The sequence below is a fragment of the Musa acuminata genome, chromosome BXJ2-5, assembly GCF_036884655.1.
Source record: "Musa acuminata AAA Group cultivar baxijiao chromosome BXJ2-5, Cavendish_Baxijiao_AAA, whole genome shotgun sequence".
Taxonomy (NCBI): Eukaryota; Viridiplantae; Streptophyta; class Magnoliopsida; order Zingiberales; family Musaceae; genus Musa; species Musa acuminata.
This window is the reverse complement of record NC_088342.1, coordinates 44,284,610-44,304,180: the sequence shown is the minus strand read 5'-3', so window position 1 is coordinate 44,304,180 and position 19,571 is coordinate 44,284,610. Positions and strand designations below refer to the sequence as shown.

The 19,571-nt window shown below is 37.4% G+C and overlaps 3 protein-coding genes across 3 annotated transcripts; all 3 read right to left on the bottom strand.

The window, feature by feature from the left end:
- Positions 1-5: 5 nt before the first annotated feature.
- LOC103985408 (proline--tRNA ligase, chloroplastic/mitochondrial) lies at positions 6-8,611 on the bottom strand. Its single transcript, XM_009403088.3, has 11 exons — positions 8,213-8,611; positions 8,054-8,110; positions 6,228-6,338; positions 5,863-5,949; positions 5,657-5,770; positions 5,360-5,566; positions 3,316-3,453; positions 1,850-2,011; positions 1,289-1,488; positions 496-579; positions 6-392 (listed from the first exon to the last, which is right to left on the bottom strand). Exons 1-11 carry the CDS (start codon positions 8,579-8,581, stop codon positions 251-253), a joined length of 1,671 nt encoding a protein of 556 aa, XP_009401363.2. The 5' UTR covers positions 8,582-8,611; the 3' UTR covers positions 6-250.
- A 433-nt stretch (positions 8,612-9,044) lies between these two features.
- LOC103985877 (pollen-specific protein C13-like) lies at positions 9,045-9,815 on the bottom strand. Its single transcript, XM_009403737.3, has 2 exons — positions 9,586-9,815; positions 9,045-9,514 (listed from the first exon to the last, which is right to left on the bottom strand). The coding sequence occupies exons 1-2, from the start codon at positions 9,737-9,739 to the stop codon at positions 9,186-9,188; spliced, it is 483 nt and encodes a 160-aa protein (XP_009402012.1). The 5' UTR covers positions 9,740-9,815; the 3' UTR covers positions 9,045-9,185.
- Positions 9,816-10,502: 687 nt separating this feature from the next.
- On the bottom strand, positions 10,503-17,336 carry LOC135612924 (phosphatidylglycerol/phosphatidylinositol transfer protein-like). The gene is made up of 4 exons (XM_065109753.1): positions 17,055-17,336; positions 15,521-15,622; positions 13,896-14,056; positions 10,503-10,786 (listed from the first exon to the last, which is right to left on the bottom strand). The coding sequence occupies exons 1-4, from the start codon at positions 17,137-17,139 to the stop codon at positions 10,682-10,684; spliced, it is 453 nt and encodes a 150-aa protein (XP_064965825.1). The 5' UTR covers positions 17,140-17,336; the 3' UTR covers positions 10,503-10,681.
- Between the last annotated feature and the right edge of the window lie 2,235 nt (positions 17,337-19,571).

Here is a 19,571-nt window from a genome sequence, read left to right as displayed (position 1 = left end):
TCAACTAGAAGATCAAAAAACATTCATACTCATAGCCACCAAAGCAAACTGATGAATACAAAAACAAAGTTGATCAAAGTGTGAATAGGCAGAAATATTTATGTTAGAAGCTTCATGGTGTAGATGCTAACATGATACATGAATAGTACACTCCCCCATAGCAAAAAATATTGTGAAGTGACTACATGAGAGTAAGGAAAAAGCTCTATTGGTAACTTGAATCATGAATCTTAAGATTGGCACCAAGAATTTAATAAGATTTTGCAAAAATTGCAACTTCATCAGCTGGATTACCAGTCATGAAGCACTTCTTTTGCCCTTGAGGCTGCTCAAATGGGAAGCATCTTATTGTTGCACCTGTCTCTTCTTTCACTTTTACCTCCTCGGCATCACTGAAATTTAGTGTTATAGTTAGTACATAAGCTCTCATCATCATATTACAATTTTTATTACTTAATCTAGAGCAGGATAGGCTAAAAAAGTTCAGCCTCTCACCTAGCTGACCAGGGACCCCTTGCCCATTTACCTTGAGCAATTGCTTCCTTCAACTCATCGTATGAGTTCACATCCACAATGTTACTGTAAAAGCACCCTTCCACTTTCAGCAAAAAAGTTAAAGACATGCATAGCGAAACAGACTTTGTAGAAAATGGCAGTATAGTCAAGATTTTTTAATAACATATGATTAACAGTGTCTGAGTCATAGGCAATGAGTTAAACTACAAGATTTGTGAAAAATATCATAACTTTTTGTGATTTCCAAGCTCGCTGATTAGTTATCACGAAGAACAATATATCATTGTATCATCTTCACTTACAATGTATCATAAATCTCAGACTACTTGCATGAAGTAGAAAAGAAACAAGGAGTAAGCTTTTGTGATCTCATTCATTTGACTCTAGACAGGCATAGAATTTGGGCTAAATGTTGGTTCTGGGATACCTTAAAAAGGACAAGTTAACTTGAGGACCATACACAGTTCTTTTCTCACAAAAAGAGAGAAAAATTTTAATATAAATCATATGCTGGTTAGGGATGATCAGTTAGATCAAACATGTCAACTGGCTAAGCTCCCATATCAAATTTAATCAAGTGGATGCATACAAAGAAAATAGATGTGGAGACAGGACTATGGCAAAGGAAAGACACGAGCAAAAGGCCTGAACTCGCCAAAAATTCATAAATCATCTAAAAATAAATCATGTTTCCTTTGATTGACAAAATGAAAATCGCATAGTTGTAATTCTCACTTAAAATATTACAGCACATCAGAGGGTCAGAATTTACCTATCACGAAATGATGTAGCCCTTTGTAGAAGAGATGTCTGGATCTCCTCCAACCTGCTCTTTATATGGGTTACCAAAACTGAAGGATCCATAGATATCCCAAAATCTTTACCTGGCTTCCCAGGTGTATCTCTCCGAGATACCACAACGCTTTTATTAGCAACATCACGAGGTCCGACTTCTATTCTTAAAGGGACACCCTGCCAACGATAGAGATATCATAAGAAACAACATAAACTGAAACTGACATGGCTAAGTTCTTCAGTTAATGATTCATTCCCCAACAAGTTCTGTCAAACCCCTTTCACCACAGACAATTTATTGAAACAGACTGCAAAAAGTTCAATATTACAAAAGATTAGGCTTCATACATTTCAAACTGAAAAAAGAAAAAAACTGCATCAAAGGGGCATGCGACTTATAGAAATGCTACCCGAGGTCAAGGTCTAAGTCATTTCAAATTCAAACGGCAAAAGATGAGCTTGCATACGTTTAAATTTTTAATATGTTACTGATGGATAAAACCATGTAAACTATTCCACTCACTGTTGTTATCCATACCTTCATCTCCCAGAAGTTGAACTTCCATCCTGGAGTCCTTTGTTCAGTGTCATCTATTTTAACTCTGATTTCTGCTTTATGCAGTACTTCCTTGAGAGATGACACGGCATTCATGACTCCATTTTTCTCATCGGCCGTCTTCCAGATCGGCACTACAATCACCTGATGATAAATGATAAAAAGAATGGTATTATTGCACAAAAACTGAGCAATGAGGCCAAAGCAATATATTCAGTGGTCAAGTTTTATAGCATGAAATTTAACAGAAGGTTGTACCTACTAGGATCAATTTTAACCTAGGAGGAAGGCTGCTTACAATTGATCAAATCATTACAAGATAAAAAGCCTCCTCATGTGTGCCCTCGCGGATAGATTCAACAGCCATGTATTTGACATACCTCATGATGGTTGATCAGATAGATTAACCCAATAAAACGTTCTGACGGTCACTTAACAGGTGTTGCTCTTGATCTAATTAGCGTTATTGACTTAATACAGCTTACTGGTGGGAAACACCCGTGTAGCTAAACCCATAGTTGGGACATTATCGTTTCTTCTGATTATTTTTCTTCTTGTTGTTTGTCATTTAATTGACATAACCAGAGTTACAGTCAACCAAACTAGTTTGGTTAGTTGGTCAACCACCCAGCCGACTAGATCTCTGGTCTAGAGTTTTACAACTGGTTGACTAGCTAATTGTCCAAACCTACAGATTATCCACAATATGAAAGCAATGATGGCCTAGTCAACACTTGGTCCATATGCACTAAACCTACTCAAATCGTCAACACTTAACTAGAGTCCAGGCAGGTATAGTTCATATTACCAAACCTACTCAAATAGGTACTTCGATCCTAGCTCTAAGAGGAGATGTGGACTTGAATATGGAGGCTTTGAAAGAAGGGCAGAAGCTAAGAATTTATTACACATAAGTTACAAATAATGTAAGAGATCAAAAAGCACGAAACAAGCATAAAAGAAAAGTAAATAGATATTTGGACGTCGAGTGCAAAGCACTTAACTGGAAAAGGAGGGCAAACAGAACAATAAAGCTCATTTAAAGTTCATTTGCCAAATTCAATGACAGAAGAGACAGTTTCAAAAAAGAATAAACTCTTTGAAGCTGTGAAGGTTCAAGCATCCATAGTGCAGAAAAGGGAGCTGAGTAGAAGAAATTCCAACTTCTGACATTGAAAGATGATATGACCCGAGCAGAAATCAGTGAATACAACATCATAGTATCCAAGATATAGTTACCATCAAGTTCCAATAGAAAGCTGATATTTACGTCCATATAAGTCCCATGTTTGACAAGTTTTTCAATTTACAATTACACAATTCTGTTCAGTTTCACTTAATTTTACTTGCCATCCTGATAATCTGACATGCACAAGGATCAGAATGCATAATTGACATATATGTATCAGTGACTAAACTGTAAAGAGAGAGAGAAGAGAAAAACCTACTTGTATTGGCGCAATTCTGGGAGGAAGCATTAGACCGGCATCATCTCCATGAGTCATGATGATACCACCAACAAACCGGGTACTGACAGCCCATGAAGTTTGCCAAACATGTTGTCTTTGTCCATTTTCATCAGTGAACTGTTAGGCATACATTCTAGAGGATGTAAAGATCCACTAAAATAATATGACTTGTGTACAAGCCAAAATAGTTATATAATAAAGTAGGAACAAGGAAGCACAAAAAAAGAAGACCCCATAGTCTCAGTAATGATACATCTCAATCAAATTCTTCTTATAGAAGTTTCTAAAAAGATGTTAGAAGATGTTCTCTCAATCAACCAAGCTCGGAAGTTCAGACACACAAAATGTTGTTCTAAGTATCAATCTATGCAATCAGATACGGCTGCTTCATTTTCAAGCTGCGGAAAGCTCATTGTGACCCAACTCTGTTTCCGTATATATAAGAAACACTAAAGTATTAGGATGTCAGACAAGCTCTTGGTAATAGTCCAAACCAATCAATAGATATATCTGCAAGTAACATGACGTTTAAAAGATCAAAAAATTTCTATTTTAGCTCCTCTTTATATGGAATATCCCCTTCAAACTTGATATGGTTAACATTAAAATTAAGAAAGCATGAACTCACAGAACTGATGCTAAATTGGTTGCTCATATGTGCTATTTCTAAAGAAAGAAAAGATAGTCTAAGATAAGATGAATAGCATTGCATAGAATGGTGCAGCATACCATGATATGCTAACCGTGACAGTTACCCAAATGTGAATTATATAGATGTCATACTTATATTAGAACCACTGTCAACATAGATAACATCCCACTTGATGTAGGCATACATGCACGTGGGCAATAAAACAAGTGAACATCTGCAACACTGCTGATACAGCGAAAATAGGATGGCTCATGCTGTACATGACAGATAAACAGGACATCATGAACAGCTATACTTTCCACCATGTCCTTGTTTTTTAGTCATAAAATAGCAGTGACAAAAGCAAGGCTCCTTCAAATTATTGGATTGTAATGCAATTTCTTTTTCTGACTAAATACTCCCTATTATACTCTTAAAGGCACTGTCTTAACAATGAAAATAACAACTAAAATTTTGATATGATGCTTCAGAAAGCAGCACAGTATATTTTGAGGAGAGGTGATATGGGCGTCCATCTTGAGTCTTGCAACAGTAGCACCCTTCACACAGATGGCAACAAAAGTTAAGCTGCAATCTGCAAATTCCCACACCTGAGATGCTTTCATGACTTGATACTCTGGACATTTTTAATGATACAACTTGGAATTAGTATTAGACACCATTATTTAGCAACCCTGTTTTCATACAAGAGCTTAACTCTGGATGTGTGATAGAATGACCCCAAGCAGACTTAACAAGAAAGGTATCTAAAAGCAAAAGGTTTGCTAAGAGCCTAATACAATTCTCAAACCACAGGCATATACTAGAACCCTCCAGGATTGTATCTATTTAGGTGTCAGAAGACATAAAGGTAGATAATTATCAAAAAGTTTCAAGAACAAACATGAGGTAGAACCAAACTTTCAGAAGAAAGTCCAGTCAAATCCTATGCTTTGCAGACAAGGGGGCTGGGAAGGAAAGTCTAAATTAGCCAATATACCAATATATTTTCAGCCACTTTGACCTTAAAAAAGTAAATACTAGGGGCTTCTTGTAGCATGATTTTCCAAACATATTGTCTGCTTGCTCCCCTATACATAAGTTTCAATTCCATTTTATGTTTTATGACTTTGAACTTGTTCACTTCAACTATGGTGATTTTTTTAAGATCAAACTATTTAATATATTAAATTTGCTTTCTTCATTTCCTTAATCATTATTTATGCTCGATATAAGTCACTGATCACTAGGAAAATGCATTCGAATTTCCCATCTTTATCTCAATTCACAAACAATATATCATAAGAAAACAGATTTTGGAATCAAGCAAAGTCTTAATACAATGAACAGAGATGAAGAAAGTTTATATGAGTGAATTTTTCAAGTAATAACCTGTGTTCCAAATGCACGAGAAAAATTTTGGCCAAGGTTATGGCTAGTTCCAGCTTGTAAAGCTTTTCTATCACCCATCATAGCTTCAATTGTATAGGTTCGTATAGCACCAGCAAATGTCTCAGCCCTTGATTTCCTACCTACAATAACAGGTATTGCAGCTTGCTCATAAGCAAATTTCTTATAGACATCAATCATCTGTAATGCCTGCAGCACAGCAATGCAAAAGAAGAGGAAAAAATCAAAAATATAGATTAAGTAAAATTCATTCAGCAATCCAGATATAATCAAGCTTACCTCCTTTTCTGCTTCTTCCAGAGTTGCATGAGCTGTATGACCCTCCTGCCACAGGAATTCAAGGGTCCTCACAAATGGCTTGGTCCTCATCTCCCATCGTGTGACATTAGCCCACTGAAAGAATAGCAGTTGGTTTTAGGAAGAATATTGTCAAAATCTGTCTTCAAAGTAGAACAATGGGACAATGACCAGGTAAGGGTCCTAACCTGGTTAATCATGAGAGGAAGATCACGGTAGCTATGAATCCATTGAGTAAACATATGGTTTACAATGGTCTCACTTGTTGGTCTAACCTGCCAAACCCTCAAAAGCAGAATTAAAGATGTAAAATTCAGTTTAGATTTAATTCTCATGATTACTTTCATAGCAAATACTATGATGAAGAACACTAGTATTGAAACCCTCAAAAGCAGAATTAAAGATGTAAAATTCAGTTTAGATTTAATTCTCATGATTACTTTCATAGCAAATACTATGATGAAGAACACTAGTATTGAAATCCAAAATACAAGAAAATATGAAAACAATAAGGAAGCAGAAAATGTGTTGATTTATCGAATAGAATGAGTACCACGAGCTTTTCCTCAAGTTCCTTTCCTCCTCCAATGGTGACAAGCGCAAGCTCTGGACTGAAACCTTCAACATGGCTGGCTTCTTTCTCTATGAATGAGTAGGGAATAAACTGCAGCAATGGAAGTCTTTAAACAAAAGCAAATGTGGAAGCCTCAATGTATCAGATTAGAGAGAAAGAACATTTTCTGATCAATATAAACTGCAAACAGTAAAAATTTAATTAACAAAAAATTACAAAAAAGTTCCTCTAACACCCAACATGAGATTCTATACCAACTCTAGTCTAGATATAACTATAGATAAGTAATCTGCCCAACATGATATAATCATCTGCCAAGAAGTGATAGACAGCGTTTTGTTCTAGAAGAAACACTGAGGGCTGTGGTAACTTTTAAAATGCCAACAAAAAATCCTGATATCAGAAACTGTCTGTTTATTCATACACTTGGCCAACTTCTCAGTTCTCATAGGGAACACCTAATAAGATGTGTTTTCCCTATCAAAAAGTGGCATAAGATGACAGTTTCCGCTATTCAATTAATCACTTTTCAAGGACTAACAAAGTATTATGACCACTTGATTCAGGAAAGGGAAGGCATTCTAGCACAAACTATGTTATGCAAAAGAAGGTAAAATTCTGGTTACTAAATTCAAAAACTAATCACAACAATAAAGTTGGAAAAAATTCCCTAGGCTTTTTTTTTTTTCCTCCAGTCCTAGTAGGCACAGCATTTATTTCCAAAGAGGGTATAGCACTTGTACTTCCATCACCTTCCTTTACAGTCTGTAGTTACTACAAACTGGACATAAAAGCTAGCTGTTGGATACAGCGAGTGACGAATAAACACCCAAAATGCAATTAAAGCCAAGGAAATTCCTAATGCTAAGCCTTTTGAAGAGGAAGCGTTGCATTATTTCTGGACAATAAGCATGCAGCTCTGCTGAGTGCTCCATTGTACATAATTATGTTCCCATTGGCCCCACCTGAAGGAACCAGGACATTAATCCCTTGTTAAGCACATTGTTGGCATGTTACTTCAGATAGCCAAGTTAAATTTCATGTTGACAGACTATCTAATTCAAGCTGGAAGCAAGATTTGTTTATGTCCACATTTATTTTAGCCAAATCTTAACCTCCGCATCTTTATTCGATCAACCCAGTAACTAGACCTTTCCAAGGTACCTAGGTGCAAATTTGTATTTTTAACCTAATTAGCATGTGCAATTATCTCCAAGATAAATGTGTTCTAGAACTATCAAAGATTACAAGGAATTATTTCTTGGCAACCATCCAATCCATTTAGAAAGAACAAAAAACAAGAAAATACTTTCAGATAACTCACTCTTGAATAATTGTGGGCGAAACAATAAGCATAGGAAATGTCACAAATTGATGATGATCCATAGGTTCACAAGCAGCTTAAGTGAATCCATGATCCAATCATTTATGTTAGCATATTACTCATGATGCAATTCTGAAGCTTTTACCTTCTTTATCATTGCCAACAGAGTGGCTTCTCCACATTGCAAGGAAGATAGACAAGTAATTGCTCAAAAAGTTCCAATATGACCCGTCCAGTTGTATCACTTCATCTTCATTCTCATCATCAGTTAATGAATATTTACTTCAACTTCTTGTTTGTGCTTAAATAAATTTCACAGCTTTTATTTCTTAATAGACCAAGATTAGTTTCAAGAGAAGTTCAAACCATAATCTCCATAATCAAAAGTTGATGCCTAACAAAGAGAAACGGCTTGCGTGCATAAGCTAGAATCCTCAATGAAGGTAGACATTCCATATCATAGACAGAAACAACATCACACCTGAGGAAAGTACATATTGCTGTGGCCGGTCTCTTTGAACTTCACGTTCAGATACTCCTGTGAAGAAAAGGAACAAACATAAACGCATACACACGAAGCCAATGACATAGACACAACGACGACAATTATTTTCAAGATCGGAATGGCGAAGCAGCACACCTGGATGGCCTCCCATATGGCGTAGCCGTAGGGGCGGATGACCATGGTGCCACGGACGGGGCCGTAGTCGGCGAGCTCAGCGCTGGCGATGACATCGAGGTACCACGCGTTAAAGTCCACGGATCGAGGGGTGACCGACCCCTCGTAGCTCGAGGAGGGCTTCCGGTCGGCCGAGGGTGGGGGCAGCGAGGGCTCCTCCTTGGCGAGGCTCTGGGACGATAGGCCTCTGCTGCCTGAGCCACCGGAGACGGAGGCGGCGGCCTTGAGAGTGGGGAGTCGGAAGCGGAGAGGGAGGGGACGGGAGACTAGGCGTAGGGATTTGCATGGCGAGAGGAGGAGAGCGAGAGATGGGAGGCGAAGGGCCCCCATGCGAGGAAGAGGAAGAAGAAGGATGAGGCAGGGAATGGGGGTCGCAATTGATAGAGAGGGGTTTATTGTGATTTCCACGGATCCGATAACCCGCTTCACCTCATTCGAATCCGCCAGAAAATATTTTCCTACAATGTTATATTATATTATATTATATTTATAATATAATATAAATATTAATTCATATTTATGATTTTTTTTCCCATCAGAATTTAGTATAATTACAAGACGTTTATGTCATCCATAATATCCTAAATAGATTCCAAAATTAGGAAAAGAATTCACTGAGTTAATAGATTGGACATCACCCATTGAGGTGATTCATCAAATTAATGGATCAATTAGTATTAGAGATGAATGGATTTTGGTAATATACTCGAGACAGATTTGGTGCAAACTGCATCAGCTTGTTTTCTTGTTGATCTTTGAGCAATCAAACTGTCTATAGCACAAGAACACAGAATGAAAGAACAGTAAGAATACTTCACCAAGCTTTGTTAGCACATCTAAGTTTCATGGATCCGAAACCAAGGTCATTCATCCATGGCTTCATGGAAAGCTAGGTGATACGTATACTTAATGTTAGGTGCCTCGCCTTCTCGTCTTAGTCATCGACGCCCAAAGCATACTGCTGCAGCAGCAGCCCACACTGTTGCAGCGGCTCGTCCTTGAGGAAGCCAAGGGAGTTGGCATAACGGATGTCGGAGGCCAAGCCGCTCCTGCCGGTGACCAGGATGCGGGCACGGTTCCTGCTTTGCGCCACCTCCGTGCAGCCTGGCTGCGGACTCTGCAGCAACGACACCTCGCAGATCTCCTCCTCGTGGCTGTCCTCCACCTCGATGTGGTACGTGCCGGTGCTGTCCGTCACGGCCTCGACCAGGTGCTCCACCGCGTCGGTCTCGTAGTTTCTGCATTGCAGCTTGACCTTGGCACCTGCAAGTCGATCACACTTGTCAGTACTCCTGCATGAACGCATGCAGATGGGGTAGATGAGATGGGATCACCTGCAATGTACTGGCTGACGGCGGTCTGGAAGCCGGCACGGCAGGTGTCGCAGTAGACGCGGCCTTCGATGACGAACTTAGGAGCAGCAAGCGCGACGCCGGCGAGGGCGAGGCAGAGGGCAACGAGGGCGGGGAGGAGCTGGACCTTCGCCATTGGATATCTTTCCCCTCTAAGTATGTGTGGGAGATGTGGAGAGCAGGAGAGGGAGCGAGAAGGGCGAGTGAGTTGTGGGAGGACCGGCTTGGCTTTAATAGCTTGGGGAGTGAGCTATTCTTGGAGCGAGATGCATGCGACGGAGATTGCATGGGTGAGTTGACCGTGTTGCGATGAGGAAAACCGCTTCATTCCAAATTATTAGGAGGACCAAGTCATTCCGATTATCTGTTGGTTTCTTAAGATTTTAGGATTCATTTTTGCCAATTCTCACTTCTTTTCTTTTTCCTCACAAAAAAAATCTTTTTAATTGACCAAAAGGAAAGATATATTTATTGCGATCATAATGAGATTTGATGAGATTATATACATACATATATATATATATATATATATATATATATATATATAGGTTCAAGTAGAAAATGAGATGTTATCTATATTAACCTATATATATATATATATATATATATATATATAGGTTCAAGTACAACATGAGATGTAATCTATATTGACCACAGGTTGACCATTATGGCAGGAACAAAGTGTTCATTTGAGAGACAAATAAGCTGAGAGAGCAACGAACTTATCACAAGTATATTGAGAATGATTGCAGTGGAGGATCACGAAGTGCTGCTACAGGAAAATGGAGACAGAGACCACAATTGCATGGCTAATTCATGTACTGACAGAAAGAAGCAAACAGAAGAATCATGATGCTGTAATCTGCTTTGGACTAATAACTTTCCTTCTTGCCAAGAAATTAAACTGACCAAACCATTCCATATATTAGTCTACAGAAAACATACAGCATATATGATGCTCGTCGTTGTAACGTGGCGATAACACGCAGAGGTTTTACGATATGATCTCACAAAGGAAGCACAGATGGCTTGTGATAAGTAAGTTCATATTATTACAGGCGATAATACATGACTTTTTCTAGTTGTCGGCAACAGGTACGAATCCAATGCTGAAACCGAAGGTGATGCAAGTCAGTTGCTGCCCATCTTCTCCAGTCATCCGCATTGTAAGTGTGTACGATCCCTGCAAAGAGAGATAAACCTCAGTTTCTAGGAAATTCCTTGCAGAAACAGTTTCACTTCCATCACAGATTCCAATGCAGGAAACACCGAAATGTATACAGCTAGCAAATACTACACGACATTCACAAAGAAGGGCTCTCCCCAAAGTGGAGGCCATCTACATGTGATTCAGTAGTTGGTCACTCAAGTTGCAACCTTGCCATGATACAAAGACTCACCTTCTACATGGTTTTACAATGTCTACAGAATATAATAATACCTCATATAAGATGAAAGAAAACATTTAAACAAGTTGAGACAAAATATTGATTCAATTTTCAACCAATGCATAAGACCATATTACTTCCGCTAGAATGGCAAGACAGAAATAGCTTTATCAGCCCAAGAGACAAATTTAAATTTATTAGTTCAAGCTAATTTCAAATTATCCACAAAACAGGAATATCCTCAAGATAAATTATAAACACACGAAGCTACATCTTAAGTCTTTTCTCATCAATCTTGACATACAAACTTCTATTGGTTTTTGAGTAATCTCTAGCCAATAAAATGTCAAAGAATTAAGGTTCATGACCAGCTCAATAAGTGAAGAATCTAGTCATCAATAGATGTTATCCTCGCTCTCATCTACACTTAAACAAACTGAAAAATAATATGTGAACATCAGGTTTTCTACTTAACAAAATCACGTTTCATGTAATGCTATGCATGTGAACAACAAAAACTGCTCCATGACATGCATTTGACTTGCATTATAAAGAAGAAACAAGAATGCATCTTTTAATATGAGAAAGCTTAGCCACAATTGGTGAGTTAGTCCCCTCAAGGTGCATGAGCAATCAACATAATATATCTCTTTACCTACAAACCGCCCCTAGCTTTCTTACTACATTATTCTCTGGCATCTATCTATACCTGAAAGGGTAACTAGCAATATCTTAGGTAGGTCGATGTCAGGACTCAGGTCTACTAGTAGATGGTAGAAATAATTCTTCAAGCATGAATTAAAATCTCAGTTTGCTACTAATATTGGTTCTTGGTCAAATTGTTATGACATTGTTCGCACCGCCATACCATGTGTCTGTGCTAGTCAATAACAACTGGACCACTACAAGTAGGAGAGGGTGGGGGGAATACATGAGTATTTTAATAGATGAGTACAAAGGTGGTCTTCTTGTTGCTAGCATAGGGAAAGTAGGAAAGAAACTTGGTGAAGACCATGGCATGGCAAAGAAGAAAAAGATTCATGTATGGTCGTCAGAATTTAAAAACCAAAAGAAGGGACCCTGGTACCAGTACTTAGGCTTGCTGTCTACTACAATTTGATATCACTCAGCTTAACATCCAATAAATCCGATACGGTGAGCTTTCTAAATGATAAGCTTGGTTTTGAGCCGGATTGAGCAAATTGTTCAGTCCATGTTTGACCATTAGACTAGAAATACCAACCCATATTGAGCAGTATAACCAAGATTTGATCCAATGCCTTGAAGATTGTCTTAATCCGAGCACCATGTCTTGTTACCTACAAAAATCTGTATAAAAAAAGCCAAATAAAGAAAAATTAAAAGTAGTTGTTTTTGAAACAAAACAATTTGGAACTACTCAAAACTCTTTGTCTGCGTAGTTGCAAGCTCTCTTATGCACTGGGATTGACTTAAACTAAATACCTCAGTACAACATCTTCTATTATAATTGTCTTTATTTATTTCAGCCTCTGGCTCAAACAATCTTTTCCAACTTCTCAACTCTCTGGTATTTACCTCATACCTTCTCTCTTACACCTTCCAGCCACCTGATCACTCTGATCAAATCATCACTACACAGCATTGCCATGAGCATCCCAGTAGAAAATGCTGATAGTCTTATCCAGTGATTTAAAAAACGCTAGACGCCAAGGTCCCAAAACGCCCAAGGCGCTCACCCGAGAAAAGCGGGACGCTCTGAAATATTTAAAATATAAAAATATATAAGATAATTATTTAAATAAAAATATAATATTAAATTAAAAATATACTGTTAACAGTAATATTACTTAAGTTATAGGGGAGAAAAAAATATTCTCTGAAATATTAAAATATAAAAAATATATAATATAATTAAAAAAATATAATTATTTAAATAAAAATATGATATTAAATTAAAAATATACTGTTAACAGTATATTAGTTAAAGTTAGAGAGGGGAGAAAAAAATGTTAACAGTAACAAAAGGAGATAGCAACAGTAGCAGAGGATTAGTTTAAGATAGTTGCGGCAGCGGTACAAACGACAACAACAGAAGCGACGAAAGCAGTGGACAGCAGCAGCAGCAAGGGAAGCTGCGGACAGCAGCGAAAGCTGCAGACAGCAGCGGCAGCGGCGACGGAAGCTCCAAAGAGCATCCGTCGGTGGCAAAGGAACCTACGGTCTTCTCCCTCGACAGTGGAAGGAAGCGATAGCGGAAGGAAGCTACGGGGGCCATTGGACTCGTCCATCGACAATAGAGGAAGGCTCGGTCCGCTGCGTCTACAGCAAAAAGCGTCAGCGACGGAGGCAGAAGCAGCGCTAGGGTTCCTCGAGGTCACGCGAGCATGAAGCATGGCTTTTTAAGTAAGAAACTACGAACCGAACCAGACTTAAACCAGTTCGGTTCGCTTAATTAAACCGGTCACTCGCCCGAAGCGCCTAGTGCCTGGGTTCGAGCAAGCGCCCAGGCAATGCCTCATTGAAGCGCACCGCCTGGTCCACACACGAGGCAATCGGGCCTCGCCTCGCCCGAGCACTTAGGCGAGCACCTATTTAAATCACTGGTCCTGTCAAGCCATATTCGAGAACAACAGAAATGTTTGCTAAATTATTTCATCAAATCATCAACTTGTCCCCAAAGTACTTGATAGCAAAAGGTCAGGATGATAATGAAGAAAACCATAAGCATGCTAAGTGTGTCGAGACCAAAATAGCAAACTTTTAATCAAATTCAAAGAAATTTATTTTCAATGAGAAAAACTGCAACTAGAGCAAAGCAAAGAACCAGCTAATCAAGAAAACTAGAACACATTTGTATTAGCAAACATATAATAACTTCTAAAAAATCTAAATTGTTGTGCAAAAACAAGCTGCCTCTCTCACCGGAGGGGTATATGATGGTAAAGTCTGCTGATGGGATAACACAAAATCACCAACGTAGACTGGGCATGATGTCTCCTCACAAAGATCATAAACATCATGGTGAACATGGAAGAAAAAGTAATCGACATCAATTACCAACTTCCCTTCCGATATCTGATCTCCTGCAACAGAAAATTGTCATTTGGTAATCAACTTTTGCTTTTATTTTATGTAATAAAAAATGAAGCAGTTCAATCAGACTATTTCTACTTTATCTTCTCTGGTTCTGCTGCAGGATAAGTAGGATCTGGAATTGACCCTTTTAAGTAGACCAATAAGAAAATTTTCAATAAGAACTGCATTAAGTGAATTGATTTGAAGATCTCAAGTTTAAAATATAGATAAATAATAAAATTCAGTTTACTAGCATGATAATAATATCTTAATGTACCAGATTATGTCCTACCACTTAGAATATAAGTACAAAAGGAGCATCTCTCTGTTCCTTAAACCCAATACAAGTGTATAAAAATTCATCTGTATTGATGTTGAATCTAAGCAATAACAATTTAGTAACAAACATCTAGTGGTACCACAAAATGAAGGAGATGGCAGAATACTAACAATAATAATAAAAAAAAAGCAAATTGGTTGCTTTTAATTCAAGCACGTATGTTGTGCTACATTAACCTTAATGATGGGAAAAAATACATGTTGCCGAACCCCAATATTATGGCTTGTTATTGCAGACTATTAATGATGCAACGTTATCTACTTAACTACTAATATCCATTGACAAAATTTTCGCAAGGTTTTACATACACACTCTTGTAACAAATGTATTACATTCAACCAACTTATTCCTTTAGTTCAACTTATTTACTGCTCGTGATCCACAAGTTTTGAGAATCAACCTAGGCACATCAATGAGTTGCTCTACTGCAACATAGGCCTCACAGTTTAGCCTTGAGAAAAGCTTCTACAGGTGGCTGTAAAGCTTCAAAATTGTCTCGCCCTGGACTGTGAAGAGGAAATATCTTTATGCTCTGCTCTGTCCTCTTTTTGCCATATAGGTTTCCAATGTTTGAACAACAATCAAAGAAATAATTTCATATGATCCAGTTAAAGCATAGGAAAGAATCTAAAGAATTGTCCCTAATCATGTTAACCTGGTTATATATTGAATCATGTCTTCCCAAGTCATCTCGACTCCTGTCGTGTTCTTTATACTTTTCTGCACTTAAGAAAGGTTCTAGAATCATGAGGAAGAGCCTTCACTTCTGAATAACTTAAAGCCCTTTTAGCAGCTCTTGAAGGACATTTCTAACCTTACACATCCTAGTCCACATACTCCTTCCAAAAGCTACCTAATATACTATTTTCCTTTTTTTTGGGCATTTAACTCAAATAATATGCTGATGAAGGCACAGTTGTTAAATCATTCTCACCCTACCAGCCTCTTATGGATTTGCATCCTTGCACTTGGCATCTGGTCATCATTCATAATAAAAAGGGATGGGCTTAGTTGTTATGCATCGAGAACAGTTACTTGTAACCAACCTTATAATCATTCACAAAAGAGATGAATGCTACAGATACGCTGGAAAAATAAAAAAACAAAGGAAGTTGCAACTGTGTTCTTGTACCGGTAGTTGCTGAAATATTGAATGTCGCTGGCTTGCCTCGTGCAATGGGATTTGGAGACATGTCAACTCCACTAACTTTGACAGGATAATCAGCACCCTTTTCTGCAAAGGTCACACAGCCGGCAGGAACAGATCAATAAAACCCACTTGAAATAATAAGTCAGCCAAATATTTAAACAGAAATATAAAGTTATAAACAATAATCATCTTCAATGAATTATGATGGTCTAAATTAGAGCATCTTGCCATCTTCAACATCAAAGCCAGCATCAACATAATTTTTTATAAAAGAAAAGAACAAATAAAAAAGAAGCAATGATCAAACTTAGTAACCCAGTGAAGCTGGTAGCAATCATACTGAAAATTATTCATTTACCGATTAAAAACAAAGCATTTTCAAATTAGCTTGAATGTTCAGATAATGACAACAAAGACACTTCCATTATATAAACAGACAAAGCCTTAAGCATCACTTCATACTCCAATGGACAACCGCATAATAAGATACGCAGGAGCTAATTATAAATACTCGAGCCACAGTGGCTACTGCAACAGTCATGTAAGCAAAAACAGCAGCAATCATGATTCAAGCACCAAATCACCATTTTTGGCGATATAGTCCATGGAGCATAAACATTATCAAAATCTGGAGATAAGCCAGATTCAATTAGCCTTTCATAAACTCACACAGAGATTATGAAGGCTTAGTCCCCTAGATTTTCTCTTATCTTTCCTACGAAAAAAAAAATCTTGCAATACACGCAAAATTGTAACCGTTACTGTTTTTTCGTTTCCTCAAAAGCGCCATATAGGCTGTTCATCGTCCAAGTAGTGAACATCACCAACACACTCAAGCATCCTTGCTGTAAACACAAACAGCGTACGCGCAGCGTCACAAGCAAACATTCACAAACAAACACACAACTCATCAAATGTAATCGAAAAATAAGAACTTGAAACCCTAACAAGACGGACACCCGCGAAGATTGACTTTGTTGATACAGAAAAGCGTATCCAGCTACAAATCGAAGGGATTAAACGGTAACGAACAAAGAATCAGTTAGAAAAAAAGGAGACAAAGAACACGTCACGAGCAAATATTCACGAATAAATTCCACCTTACCAGCTGTAATCGAAAAATAAGGTTAAAACTTAAACCACTAACAAGACAGAACACTCGAAAGGGAACGATAGTTTGAAGCCAAAATGAGCAACCGACTCACTACAAATCGAAGGGGTCGAAAAGCCAAAACAAAAGGGCAAGGAACACAGGATCTTTCAGAAAAGAGAACAGGAAGAAGACGTCACAAGCAAACACCGAGAAAACACCCTAAATAATCAAATATAACGGAAAACTAAAAGCCCATAACCCTAGCAAGTCAGGAACACTCGAAAAGATCGGATTTTTTTTTTATGCAAAAGGCGCACCCAGCCACAAATCAAAGGGATCGAAAGCAAAGACCGCCAAGGACCACAGAGTCGATCAGAAGAGAGATGCGAGAAGGGGAAGAGCAATGGATCGGGATGCGATTACTGCAGTAGTGGACATCAGTGGCGACGGCACAGGCGACCAACAAGAAGAGTAAGGGGAGCGCGCGACGATCCAACAGCGACGCCATTGCTGGGTTCTAGGCTTGGGATGAAGGAGTACCCTCTGCTTCGCCCCCTCTTCGTTCTTTCTCTCACGCAGTGGTAAGAAGGGATTCGGGCCCTACGGACGAAGACCTAACTCAGCGTCTTTATCCGACTTGCCTCGGCCACGTTCTCAACGAGGAGAGATGACGGTAAGCAGCGGCAAGACGAGGGCAGAGTGGTCATCTACACAGCGATGAAGGCTGGGGCTGAGGAAAGTTGACTTGAGCGTTGACCACAGATCCCCAGATCTTTAAATTTCGTGCAAGTCGAGATTTATCATCGTGCCTTCACCTTTTGTTGACCACAGTCAATTTAGCTCAAACACAAAATTATTTGCACCTTTGGGCACAAATAATAATTACTCAAATATTATGTGATTAGGGTCTAATATAGTTAATGAGATATTATGCCATGATTTTTATTTCAAATAAATAAAAAATCCAATCTAAAAAATGATGCTTGATGGATCTTGTTCATTTGTTTTATAATTATTTTATCTATATTTTTCTCTTATTTTCCATCTCTATTAGTAATCCCTTTCTCTTTATTCTCTCATCATTATTTTTTCTTTGTAGTTATCCCCTCTTACTCTCTTATTATCATTAATCTCTCTCTTTCTTCCCCTTTCAGTATACTTGTCTCACATTATTAATGTTTCTATCATCTAACTCCTTGGAGTTCAACATTATTTATTTGGATTATAAATAATTTTAGCTCGTTCTTTGATGAAAAAGCTATGCAATTATATGCTGGTATAAAAATGCTATATGTTATTTATTAACATTGTTAATTTTTTACAAATTTCTTATGTCATTTCGTTGGATTTAATGATTTTTTTTGGAGGATAGTATCGTCTGGATTTTATGTTTTTCAAGAATATACTCGATCTAACTAGTTAATAAAAATGTTTTTATTAATTTTAGTCATCATAGTTTATAAATCCCTAAATTGTTATCTTTTAATGTAGTTGGGATACCTTATCCTCTTCTACTTAATTTTGTGTCTCAATTATCACCCACAAGTAATGCTTATAATATAAAAAACTTTAATATGAATATTAAAATTTAAGACCATAGATAAGATAGATTGTGCATACTTTAAATGTCATAATCAAATAAGATACCTCAAGCAATCATGATAATAAAAAATCGTATTATAAAAAACTAATTATTATTATATAGACAAGAATATAAGACATAGAACATATATTTTCTAAGATTTCATAAGATACGATGTCCTTTTGATTCACTGATAATATTACTTGGTATTAATTAGATCTTTAATATCTTATCGTAAGTTAATTGTGACACATAATTAAACAATGCTTGTTTTGTTATTATGAACAATCTCTTACCAACTAAGAAGTGATCCATAAATATGTGTTTGCAAGCTCATTTCCTCATTTTAATTTTAGCATATATTTTATTCTAAAAATCTGAAGTCTTAGGATATATTATCATAGTTAACTTTTAAGCTATTTTTAATTGAAGTTTTAATTTACATTAATGCTCTTTAGAAACTTATAATGATGCTAAAACTATTTAGAGGTGTATGCATGTTGTGCTAAAAATTGGAATGACAAGTATTCTATTTCCATTCTTTATAAGAATATATATCTTTAAATGCATAACCACTTTTCTTTTAAGAAAGCAAAAGTTTTAAGAAGAAAATAAATTAATAAGTCACAAAAATTAATTGGGCATTAGATAGTACAATTTCAGAGGAAAGTTGAAAGTTCAATGGTAATGATTTCCTCCTGCTGCACGTTTAGCTTTTCTTTTCATTTACTTTTAATTGTTGGTGATGACCAAAGTGTGCAATTAATAGGAGTTTGCATCATGACTTGGGTAAAGCTGGGACCTAATTAGATATGAAAACATGAGCAGAGTTTAGTATTTACCAAGAACATTTGATGACATAGATGAAGAAGAAGAAGAAGAAGAAGAGGACAAGTCTTCCTTTCATTTCTTAAGCTTCAATGAGTTGGAGCTCCACAAAAGAGGATAAACTGATACTCCACTTGACACTCATCATTAAATGGTGTCAGTCCCACTTTATTAGGCTTGATTTAGACTAACCATGTTGGTTTTCTTGAGCATGTTTGTGTGGGTTTCCAAAGCATTTCCTAACTCACTTTTATTGATGTGATTGGAGCTCTACTTTTTATTTCAGCAAGCAAAGTAAACTTTAGCATTAAGCCATTTTTGCGACCTCTTCATGTGAAGAAATTTATGGCTTCTGCAAAGCACTAACTATTTCTATTCCAAGATAATTGAGCTAATTATCCTAATCCATGTGAAGTTAATGTTCATACTTGTCTTTGTATGCTTTGATTGCTAAACTGCTAATTGTTTAGGCCAACAAGGAAGATAATAAAAGAGTTGTATTTGTTCACCCACCAATCACAGTGGTTGAT